The 12,391-nt window shown below is 48.3% G+C and overlaps 1 protein-coding gene across 2 annotated transcripts in view; it reads right to left on the bottom strand.

Moving 5' to 3' along the window:
- The window catches only part of ELMO1 (engulfment and cell motility 1), a 251,108-nt gene that overhangs the window by 16,474 nt on the left and 222,243 nt on the right, over positions 1-12,391 (bottom strand). For both annotated transcript variants that reach the window (XM_074199240.1, XM_074199241.1), the window contains 2 exons: positions 9,679-9,791; positions 127-234 (listed from right to left, as the gene is read on the bottom strand). In XM_074199240.1, coding sequence (XP_074055341.1) covers positions 127-234; positions 9,679-9,791 — 221 coding nt within the window. The remainder of the gene's footprint in view (positions 1-126; positions 235-9,678; positions 9,792-12,391) is intronic.

Genomic DNA, 12,391 nt, shown 5'->3' with positions numbered 1-12,391 from the left:
TGCTCCTAGTCAAAAGCCTGGGCCACAAGAGACCTCATAGATGGCTAGTTGGCTCAGGCCGGAACACCAGGGCTGCGAGTGGCGGAAACCCACCAAGGACCAGAGAGCCCAGGAGGGAGAACTTACGTTTGTCCTGCAGGGAGTCATGGGGCACCTCTCCCTGGGGGCTCTCCTCCAAGTCCCCGTAGTGCAGCACTTTGTGATTGGGTGACAGCCGACAATACCAGAATTTGTCTGTGGGAGAAAAGACCGGTTCACGAGGTGAGTGATTCCTGTGACTCATAACGGCCTAAACCAATGCCTTCTGTTCTGCAGGGATGACTGATGCCCACACTGGAGAACCCCGCCCTCCCGCTGGTTCAGGGCACCCTCCTCTCTGGGCGAGGACCAAGCGTGACCGAGACACTTGCCCTGTGTCGGCCCCTGTGATAAGTGTGGAGCAAAGCGACAGCAATAGGAGAGTGGCTCCCGTTGTAATTTCTGGGGCCCATTCTCTTATGTGATTCAAAATGCTCATGGAGCGGTCTCCCATGGGAAGCCGGAGACAGAATAAAAGAGGGAAGTGACAGATGTTCCCCTTGCTTGGGGAGGTTCAAGCTACTAGCTACTGCTCTGGGAGGGCAGGGAGGGCAGTTAGGTCACCCTTATTCTAGAGTCCTGTGTCTGGCATAGCAGCAGGTTCACCATTAACGTCTGTTGGCTAAATAACAAATGATGAGGGAGGAACAAGTTGGCATGAATGGTCTCCAGTTGGGGAGGCATCGAGAGAGAGTTCCAATGGTTTCAAGCTTATGGGGGTCATTGTACTGAATACTTTCAGCTCAATGAGCCTAACGTTTGAGCATCATCACCCACCTTCTCCCACCATAGAAGACTCCCAGTTTCTCTCTTGACCTTCCCCCTCAACCCTTTCCCTTCTGATTCCCCAGGACCTTGCTCTGGCATCAGCCCTTCTTCATACACGCTGACCAAGGCACTCTTTTGCCTCTGATGCCTTCCTTTCCTTAGAACTCACTTCTTCAGTTTCTTGTAGCCTGACTGGAGCAGTCCTGCTTTCTCCGGGTCACCAATGCCCTGCCTTCGTCCTCCTCCAGCTTGGTTCTGCTGCCCAGCTCCTTCCTTCTGTAGCCTGACTTCCCAGCATCCCAGGACCCTGGATCTGAAGCTGGAGGGGCACCTCAGGACTTACTGAACACGACCCTCCATTTAGCCATTTCCTCCTATTTGCCCCTTTGTTTCACTTCCTTGATCCTCCTCAAGGGCTGCTCTCCCACCCTTTCCCCTGCTGCTTTAGCATTCCCACATTCCCTTCACCCTGGGCTACTCAACTGACACCAGAATTTGTCTCTTTGACCCAGATCTCTCTCTGAGCTTCAGCTCATGTGATCATGGTGAAGGTATTGCCACCTGGGTGTCTGAAAACTACTTCAAAGTCCACAGGCCCCAACTCGGTCAGTCTCAACAGGCATCGGCAATGTGCCGGGTGTGAAGAATGGGGGAAGCAAAGACAGGAGGAAAGACGGGCTCCGACCTCGGGAAGCTCCCAGATGCTGAGGAGCAACACCTAAAGAGCCATGGGTGGAGCACACACATGCAGTGGAAACGGGAGGTGGTTTCAGAGAGAAAACACCAGGAGAGAGGCGGGGGGAGAGAGAAAGAGAGAGAGAGAGAGAGAGAGAGAGAGAGAGAGAGAGAGACAGAGAGAGAGACAGAGAGAGAGACAGAGAGACAGAGACAGAGAGACAGAGAGACAGATACAGAGGAGAGACAAAGACAGAGAGACAGACAGAGACAGAGGAGAGACAAAGACAGAGAGAGAGAAAGAGAGAGACAGAGAGAGAGAGAGAGAGAGAGAGAGAAAGTGTGTGTGTGTGTGTGTGTGTGTGTGTGTGTGTGTGTGTGCAAAGAAAGGGATCTTGTCGCAAGTGCGATCTGAGCTGGGCCTCACTCTCTTTGCCTGCAGTCCTGATCCCTATTCCAACATTCCCCCTGGGGGGACCCTGTTTGTAACTGTCAAATTCTCCTCGACTTCTCTCCTTTTGCCCTTCTTCATCCAAGCAGTGACCACATCCTGATGCTGACTGACCCTCTGCCTCCCACTGTGCCCTCTTCTTTGCTTCCTGCCCTTAGATGTCTTGTAAGACCATCGAGTCACGAGATCATCTAATCCAATGCTATCATCTAGAAATGAGAACACGGAACTGGTCCAGGGACACTCAGGAAACATTTGGCCAAGCTGGAATTTTTAACTCAGGCTTTAGGACACCAGCGCTGGATTTTGAGAACTGAAAGGATTGTGGTCTTGGGAGTGGGCAGCGGAAGTGTGGGAGGCTGGGATTCCCCTCTTGCTAGAGCAAGAAAACAGAAGCTTCAGTATTTGTTGAGTTGAGAGGTCTTGGACAAACTCATGATAAATGTTTGGATGAAAAATCATTTCTTAAGACATAAATTTGAAAAAGAGCTAGTTCCTGTCCTCAAATTACTTCCATTCTAATGGGGGAGGGGTCTGCATTTGGGCAGGTGCAGGGAGGCTGTCAGGGGACAGGCTGACCCACCCCTTCCAGAAAATTGGAATCAAAGTCATGATCCGATGACCCTGCCAGAGCATGAAGCAGAGAGTTGGGATTGGGGGGTAAGAATTTCCCTCTGGCCATGTCTACAAACATGCATTAGTCTGAAATTTCTTGAATGAAAGAGAGATGAAATTTGCCCACTTAGACATTTGTTTTAGAAATGTGTCCTAATTCATTTTAACGTGGAAAGCAACTTAAATAGAAAAAAATAAAAGAAACTTTTGAGAATCTATCTTGTAGGTCCAGACTCTACCTTGAGCTCAAGTCTTTGAGCTATCTCACCCCTTCCCCAATAAACAAAATGGGTGAGAAAAGAAAAAATGTGGAGGCCCAAGGTTGGATGGTGGGGGGCCTGGAGCAGGAGCCAAATGGTACCAAGTCATCCCAGGAAGTCTCACCTCAGGAGCTGATGACAGCTCCCATTTCTGAGAGAACATTAGGAAGAAGAAAAGCCAGGATTATTCAGAGCTCCTCATATGAACCTCAATTGATTTCCTAAATGAGAGGTTACAACTCCAGACAAAGGGGGTTGAGCTGCAAGGGCAGCAGCACTTTCTGAGGTCTCCACTCTGTGGCAGGAGGCCGGGTTCAACATGGCAACCTGGCTCTCTCTGGCTTCTCCTGGGGAACATGCCACAAAGCCCGGGGCCAGACTCGGGGACACTAGCGGATGCTTAGTCAGTCAGTCAACAGTCCTTAACGTGCTGACCAAGTTCTGGGGGACCCCAGGCTGGCAGGCCCTCTGCCTTCTAAAGAATCGAGTTTTCATTTCACCAACTGAAAATGGTGTCTCAGTTACTGATGAGAACCAAAAGAAGGGGACAATCACCAACATTATTTTAATGTGGCAGTTTCAGTAAATATTTCGGATGAGTTTTCCACAATGAAGGGAAGAATGAGGACAAATGAGAAGATTCACCCTCCAAAGAGGGTGGAACTGGAGATCAGAGTCCTATTTCAGCTAATCAGTAGTCAGGTGAGCCTGGATAAGGGACCCAACTTCCCTGAGACTCATTTTCCTTATCTGTAAAGTGAGTAGATTAATGCTTGGCCTAGTGAGCTTGGAGGATTGTCCTGAGGCATGAACTTTGTAGGCCTTCCCTTCAGGGCTGTGTTAATAGGAATGATCACCATGCTACAGCTGCAGAGGAAATGGGAAAAAAAAAGTAAAACCCAAACTGGTGATTCAGAATTTCCCTCCCAGGGGCCTTTCCCCAACCCAGCTAGAGTGAAACCTAAAAATGGGTTTGATTCATGATTTGGAGCAGAGCAGCTCCAAGCCCCATGAGCTGAATGGCCCCTGACCTGGCCAGGACAAGAGAGGACCACTGGCACTCTCCACTCAGGAGACTGAGGAATGAAGGCCAGGCTGCTCCCCAGCAGGTCTCAAGTGGCTGACACCAGTAAAGGCTATTGGCCCCACACTATCAATACTGATGGAGCAGAGAAAAGGGCTCCAGTGGGTTCTTACTGTGGCAAGTTTGAAGCTGGATGAATCGAGTCCCCTGGAGGCCTCTTGCTATCTACGGGCCTCAGCTGCCACGATCTAGTGGGCACCCTGGGCCAGAGGCAGCACAGATGAGTGGGCATGGCCATGGATAACAACAGCAGCAGCAACAAAAACAAGAACAGATGCTTTGTGTACATGGAGGGGGAGGGGTATCTTTAAAAGACATAAACTCTTTAAAGTGGGGTACATGCCTTTCTCCATCTCCCATAGACAGTCCCTACAGGTTAAGGACCTATATCTCATAGCAGTGGTCAAAATGAAATAGCTTAACCATAAGTTCTTAGAATTGCAGAATTCAGGGCAACCATAGGGGGATCAGTATCTGTCGACTTTTATAGGCTGTGGTTTTGATTTCAGATAGTATTCAAGCTGGAATAACTGGCATCTTTAGGACCATGGCCAATGCAGTCAAAAGTAATCCATCCATCCACCCACCCATCCATCCATCATCCACCCACCCATCCATCCATCCATCCATCCATCCATCCATCCATCCACCTATCCACCCATCTACCTGTCCACCCATCTAGCCACCTTCCTACCTACCTACCTACCCATTTTCCTATATATTCATTTAACCCCAAATCACTGTTAACTCATATATCAGTCTAACCATCCAAACACTCACCTAACTACTCATCCTTATGTGTACCTGCTGATTTATTCACCCCCTACTCAGCTATCCATTCATCTATCCAAACATCTCCAGAAGGCTCACCATGTCCATATCACTTGCTATAGCAGGCAGAGTTATAGGATGGGCCAAACAAATTACCCAAGGGTCTGGTTTCCCTCTGCCAGTCACAGTACAAAGGTGACATATTTGTTTTCTATTTTTTGGTTTGGGGAAGTGAGGAGCAAGGATGCATTTCTCACATCTGCCCACACCATGGGTAACTGGAAAACTAAAGCAGAGAAACTCTTTCATTGGAACCTCCCAAACAATTTCATAAGAGAGGAATAATCACCCCATTTAACAGATCGGGAAGCTTAGGTTCAGCATGGAGGAGTGACTTGTTTAAAATCTACACAGCTGCTAAGTGGGCAGCAGGTGTTGAACCCAGATCTTCTTGGCTCCAAGTCTAGTTCTGCCCATTAAGCCACCCGCTTTCTCTAATAGATGTCTCTACTTTGTGCCCCCCTTGATGTCAAAGCTTGGGTTCCATTCTTTCTCATGGATTAGAGGGCTAGAGAATGGCCACAGATCGGTTCCCTTTTGTATCTGCTTGTTTTCCTTTTGGCTTCATCTACAAAAGTTCTTGAGATGATGGGACTCTGCCAGATCTCACACCAAGATCTCTGCAGAATTATTTTCTTTCCTGTTAATGAGGCAACGCCATTGGTAATGTCAGTCATCTTCCTTCATAAGGCCACATCTGCTCAAATTCAATCAGCTTCATTCTTTGGGGGCTCCTCCCCACTCTCAAGCCTCTGCAGGGCCCCACACCTTTGGTGTCTGTCATTTTTGATGCTGAGTCTTCTTTCCCAGTAGTGTCTCTGCCAGTCTGCCAGGTATCTAACAGAATTTAAGGAGGCAGAGGGTGACTGGTCGAGAGCGTCTTGCCAAATTCTCCTCGGCATTCTCACCTTCTCTGTCCTCTATGACAGATGCTGCCCCTTGGTTCCAATCATCTCCAGGGGGGGCTGTTTTGCTTGGGCTCAGCGTTCCATGAAATTGTGTTTCTAGTTGCCTCTGGGCCTGCCATGAAGCCACCTCCTCAATCTGTGTGTGTCAAAGGGGAGCCAGGAGTGCCCGCCTGCTCCCCTGCCTCTCCTCTAAGCCTGGGGGTGTCATTTAGAGGAAGGGCATCGGTATGGCTGAAGTTTCTCAGTTTGCTGACCACTAACAGGGGAGTTCACATTTATTGGTGGTCTGAGAGTGGCTTAATTCTTGGGACAGTCAATGAGGCACGATCAGAGAGCAGCACAGGATTGAAGTCTGTTTTGTGTTTTTGTCCACTTCGGGGGTCTCCCCAAATTATCACCTGGCGCTCAAGCTTATCATCCTTGGTGAAGCAGCTGCAAGAAACTGTGTGGAGTAGCTTTGGGGTAGCTAGACTCAAGTCATGAGGATCTGGGTTCAAGTTCTGCCTTAGACATTCACTAGATGTGTGATTCTGGGCAAGTCACTGAACTGTTCTGTGCCTCAGTTTCCTCATCTGTAAAATAAGAGGAGTGGCTATGATGACTTCTAAGATTCCTCTCAGCTCTGAATTGGTGATGCTAGGTTCATATTCAAAGATTTTAGGGGTTGGGAAGACACAACCTCCAAGAATTCTGGGTTACCCCCCCCCCCAAAGGACTTCAGTCAAGCTTTTGTCTAGGCTTTGTCTTACACCAAGGGGAACAATTATTTTCTTCTACAGAAATCCAGCAAGTAGGACAATGGGCAAGAAGCCTGGGATGTGAGGCTATATAATCCAAGATGTTCATCTGCTAGAAAGGGAAACTGAGGCTCCTGCAGAAGACACTGATTGATTCAAGGTCATAGGGTAGAGTCAAACATCAAGGCCAAGTTCCAGTTCCAAACCCACTCCCCTTTGGCTGCACCATGTTGTCCCTTCATTATCAAGGGGCTTAAATACAAACCAACAGCTACAAGACCTCGCTTGAATGATTCTCTGCAAACCTCCCAAGCCCAGATAAACACCGAGTTCCCTCGAACTCAGGGTCATTGTCCTTCATCTTTGGAGAGGTCTCAGGGAAGGTGCAGTTTGGCTTTATGGTGGTCAAACTCCTAGCAGGACGACGGGTACAGTCCCAGGATGCCAAGCTGCTGACCCAGGCAGCTGGTGCAACAGCAGAAAGAGAAGCAAGAGGTTTGACCCCTCACTCAGGCCCAGGGGACCTTCCCATGGGGCCCAGAGCTGAATTCTGCCCAGGGCTGGTTTCCTGAGGGCAGAGCCCTCCAGTCTGTCCTCTTGGCATCCGCAGAGCTGAGCCTAGCCCTTGTAGGTAGGAAGTGTTTCCTAAAGGATTTCTCAGTCATTTCCTGGGGTCACCCATTTTGACCCCCATTTTTGGAATTTTCTTGGCAAAGATCCTGGAGCAGTTTGGCATTTCCCTTTACTGCTCATTTTACAGATGAAGAAACTGAGGTAAGCAGGGTGAAGTGATCTGCCCAGGGTCACACAATGAAGAAGTGCTTTCAGCTGGATTTGAATTCAGGTCTTCATCCCTCCAGGTATGCTGTGATAGCACCTCCACTACCTGCTCACAGGACCAGGTTCTGGGAAGTTTTATGCCTGTGAATGTGCCTGGAACGTGCTCAAGTCTGTTTTCTGAGGAGCAGCGGGCTCCCGAAGGCTGTCCAGCAGGGGAGGGGTGCCTAAGGGGTCATAAGGCAGAGTGGGGTGGAGATTAGCCTCCGTGGAGGGAACATCCCCCTCGAAGAGGCCAGCTGTCAGTTCAAGGATGATGGGGCCTGGCAGGGAGGTGCCTCTGCCAGCAACTATCTACTTCAATCATGGGAGCTGCTGCTTCTGTGTGGGCCACAGAGTGGGAGAGCCTTGAGGGCAGGGCCCGGGGCTTTGCAGTCTTTGTGCCCCCAGCACCCAGGCCAGGGATGGCTCATGGAATCTCAGTCTTTCCAAGGACTGCATCCTAGCTCGAAAAATAGTAGCTGGCAATGCTCCCCACAGGGGCACGTTCGGGGGGACCGGAGTTTGGCAAGGGGCTGGCTATGCCTCCTGTGCCACCCTTCATTGATGGTATAGACAGGAGCCAGGCTGTCCAGGCTGGACTTAGGGAAGAGCCCTAGAATGTGGGTACTGGGGGATCATCGAGGCTCCAGTCCAACCTCCTTGGAGGCTCAGCGATGCCTGAGCCCACAGGGCGGGCCTTGATCTCAGCCCTCTGACTCCAAGGACACAAAGGACCAGCACAGACTTCTGATTCCTCAAAGTTATATTATGAGGTGACTGGATGAGGCAGTTACCCAGAGTGTCCGAGCCGGAATGGACCTCAGCAACCGTCCGGCCCATCATTCCGTTTTTGAGGCAGCCGGGGCCTGGAATGGCTCAGCCTCTAGCCCTGGAACACCCAGATTCCTAGCAAAGCCAGTCCTGGAGTGTGAGGGGATGGGGGATGGGGGATGGAGGGATGGGGGTCTGCCCAAGGAGTGCCACATGCAGAAGTGACCTTTGGGGTCCTTGAGGAAAAGTCAAGAGTTTCTCAGTGAGCAAGAAGGGCTTTTCCTGCTTAATGCTCTCAACTCTGCCTCCTCCAGGGCTATAGCTTTGCTCTAGAAGGGGACAAAAGTGGGGGCAATTGTCTAAGAAATCTCCTTCCCACGCTGTAAAGGCCTAAGGAGTTAGGGATAGGAAAATTAGCCAGAGGCTGCTGGGTCCCAGTTCTCCAGAGCCAAGCCCAGCAAGGAAAGGCCAATTCCCCCAGGCTGTGCTAGCCCCCACCTTCAGCCCTTTTCCACTTCTGAGCAATTATGATGATTGCCCCTGAGGAAAATGTGTTTCTATCACCAAGGAGCTGTCAGAGCCCCTAGAGGCCTTCCTTTCACTGAGGAGAGCTAAAGGAACTGAGGCCCAGGGAAATGAAGTGATGTGTCCAAGGAAAGTCATGCAGGGAGTCACTGCAGAATTGAACTTCAGAATTTGAACCCAGAGCCTCTACCTCTAGAGCCAGGCTCTTTGAATTTGCTATTTCTCCCATGTATTGGTCTTGAGGAGAACTCAAGTCTCATTTACCTCCCACATGACTGTCTTCCTATCCTTGGGTCCAGCTCTCAGACCCGCTCTCTGATGCATCTTTTCTCTAGGTTGAACCTGCCTTGTTCCCATAACAGATATTCTCACGGCCTGATTTTGTGTCCCCTAACCATTCTCTTCCTTCTCATCTGAACCCGTACCAGCTGGTCAATGTCCTTACTCAAATATGGCCCTTAGGATCGTTTTCAATATTCCAGATTTAAAAAATAAAAAAACCAAAAAATCAATGTTCCAGATGTAATCTGGGCAGGGCAGAAGACAACTGGACCTTCCTCCATCCTTCTATAGTATGAAAGTTTAAAATTTCACGAAACTTGTGGTTATCATTCCCCTGGTAACTGAAATGGAACTTGCAGTCTTCTGGGCTCCCAAGATCTTTTTCACACGAACCACTTTCTCATCCATTTTTATTCCTGAGATTGATTTCTTGGCCCCATATCCAATACTTTACATTCACTGATGTTTCACCTTATTAGATTTGGCTCAAGGTTCCACTCACTGAGCCTATTTGGATCCCAAATCTTTCCAAAATGTTGGCTTCGTTCCTAGCTTCTGACAACTCCTCATTTGAGGTGGACACTATCTGTGTGTCCATGAATCAACACATTGAGCACAAGACGATTCTGCTAGAGATTCCCTTACCCCGATCATCATGCTTAGTCCGTCTTCTCGGTCAGCCTGTATCTCTCAGGCGGGTCCCCCAGGATAGGACAGACCTTATGACATAGCTTGAGCAGAGGACTGGCCCTCCTCTCTGCATCCACTGACCCTGCCCTCCACATTCTACTGGTGTAGCACCCAGAAGGAACCTCCACTCTGGTCTGCTCTCCACCATGACTGGTGTGTGCAGTGGAAGCGTGGTGGTTCATACCTTGTCTCCGCCGGCAGTTCAGTTTCCTGAAGCAGGTACCCTCAACAAGGCGATTCAGACGCTGTTGTTTGATCAGCTCTAAGATTTCAGGCTGGATCTTCTCCTTCAGTTCCCTGTTAAAGCCAAGAAAAGAAACAATAAACACATGTTGGGGGGAGGGTCACTAAGACCCCCATTCGACCCCTTCCGGTTCCCTCCATTCCCAGTCAGCTGCCCCAGGCTCTAGGGATTTTATGGGTCAGAATTCTTCCCAAACCCTACTTTGTGAGCCCCCATCAATGCAGTTTACTTTTGCTGGTCTGCCATAGGACCCACAGAACATTAAAACCCCACAACAAAACCAAGCATGACATTTTAATTAAACAGCAAAATAAAGAAAGTGAAAAAAAAACATTCTTCCCCCAATCCAAGCCTCCAAACCCAAAGCATAGAATGAGAAGCCAAGTATGGTCAGACTCATAATCCCAGCAACTGATTCAGGGATCAGCTAAGACAGAACCATAAGCTTGGTCTTTCCCTGCACATCCCTTTTGGGATAGTTGAACCCCACCCAACTGAAGACCCCAAGGAAGCCAGCTACAAGGTCTGTAATGCAGATACCTATAACTTCAGTTCATTTCCCCTCTCCGCTGCCTCCCCCCAGGAGGTTCAAGCTTAAATCTGCACTGAGCCTTGTGGGACAGTGTGAGTAAATCTCTGCAAGACTCTTCTCTAGATATGCTGACATAAAAAATCAATGCCATTGTTTCTTCAATGTTGTGTTTGCTCCAGAAAGTAAACTATGAGACTGCATTATTAATCAGAACAAAACTGAATGGACTGCTTTTTTCCACCATTTTGAATTTAGGTCTTGGGTTTTGTTTTTTTTTTTGCAAGGCAAATGGGGTTAAGTGGCTTGCCCCAGGCCACACAGCTAGGTCATTATTAAGTATCTGAGGTCAGATTTGAACTCAGGTACTCCTGACTCCAGGGCCAGTGCTTTATCCACTATGCCACCTAGCCGCCCCCAAAATCATATTTTATTAATGGGAATAAATAAATTAACTTGCATGCCACACAGAGGTTTATATAAATAAATATATCTAAATTGAAGAGATACCGATATTATTTTTTTTTTTTAGGTTTTTGCAAGGCAAATGGGGTTAAGTGGCTTGCCCCAGGCCGCACAGCTAGGTAATTATTAAGTGTCTGAGGTTGGATTTGAACTCAGGTCCTCCTGACTCCAGGGTTGATGTTCTATCACTGCACCACCTCAACTGCCCCCACCATTATGAATTTAAAGAGTATTTTAGGATTGGCAGAGTACTTAAAAATAATCTCATTTGGATCCTCACAACAATCCTGACATTTTACAGACTGGGAAACTGAGGAGGACAGAAGCTAAGTGTCTGACCCAGGGTGATTATGAGGTTGCATTTGAACTCAGGTCTTCTTGAGAGCAACTTCAGTCTTCTCTGCTCTGTGGCGCCACCTAGTGGTGGTTGTGAACACTAATCCTATTAAAAATAATATTATTTTTTTTTAGTCACAAAACCCTAAGCTATGCCTCACTTTGCTCAGATATGAGACTATCAGTGCCTCTGGACTTTGAGGATATGGAGAAGGGAATTCAATTTGCCAATTTTGAGTTAATATAATATCATGACACAATCTTGCATGATCTCATCAATGGGTCTCCCCTCCACCTGGGCAGATCGCAGCCCATCTGTCTATGTCTCCATCCTCCAGATACTCTAACCACCAAGAGGCTCAGCTCTGGACCTTTTTAAGAACCCACAGACCCCCAGGGTCACATTCAGGCTAGCTGGCCGATGGCCCCTAATTCTTGTTTTCACGACAGGCCTATCTTGTTTTGTTAAAGTGAAAGATGTCATCCCCTTTCCTCCAAATATAAGACAAATTTCATTTTAAGCCACAAATGTGCTATAGTCACACTGCCTAAGGCATTTTAAAATTCTACAGTATAGGTCACCTGAAATAGTGAGCAATTCATCCAGTGCCACTCAGTACGGTTAGCCTTGGAGATGGGGCATCCTTTAGCTACTGGAGAGTAAGAATCATTTCCTTCTGTGCATTAGCCTCCCTAAAGCCTGAAATATAGTAGCAGCTTACTGAATGCTTTTCAATTGATTTAAATTAAGACTTGATGGAGCAGTTTCTTTGAACAGTAAACAAATAAAAATAAAACATAAAGGCTCCTGCCCCTTCCTTCTCTGATCTTCCATGTCCTCATTAAGGTACATTGCTTTCATTCTGCTCCAGAACACATTCAGTTTTGATACCATGCCTCCCTCAGTTCATAATGGACCCCTTCTCTTGGGCTAAGCCCTCAACAGCAGGTCCCGGGAAGCTGAAAGTTGGACCAGTTCCACTGGCCTGGCCATTGGCGGTCACAGCAGCTCTTGGGGCCAGCAGTTTGACTCTGCTTGCCTACAAGCAAAGGGAATGATGCCCTGCCATTAAAGAGGACTCCCTGGGAGGGGTCATCCTTGGACTAGGTCTTCCATGTGCTTAGTTGTCTGAAAGTTGTCTCCCCCATTGGAATGAGAGCTTCTTGAAGCCAGGGATCATCTGAGTCTTTTTTGCCCCGATCCCAACACTTGGCATAGTGCCTAGACCATTGTCATTTTTTAGTGGAATCTGACTCTTCATGACTTCATTTTTTACTAGAAGCGTTTGCCATTTCCTTCCCCAGCTCTTTTACAGATAAGGA

Source organism: Macrotis lagotis, chromosome 8 (assembly GCF_037893015.1).
Source record: "Macrotis lagotis isolate mMagLag1 chromosome 8, bilby.v1.9.chrom.fasta, whole genome shotgun sequence".
NCBI lineage: Eukaryota > Metazoa > Chordata > Mammalia > Peramelemorphia > Peramelidae > Macrotis > Macrotis lagotis.
Note: the sequence above shows the minus strand (reverse complement) of the source record. Positions and strands in the feature narration are given on the sequence as shown.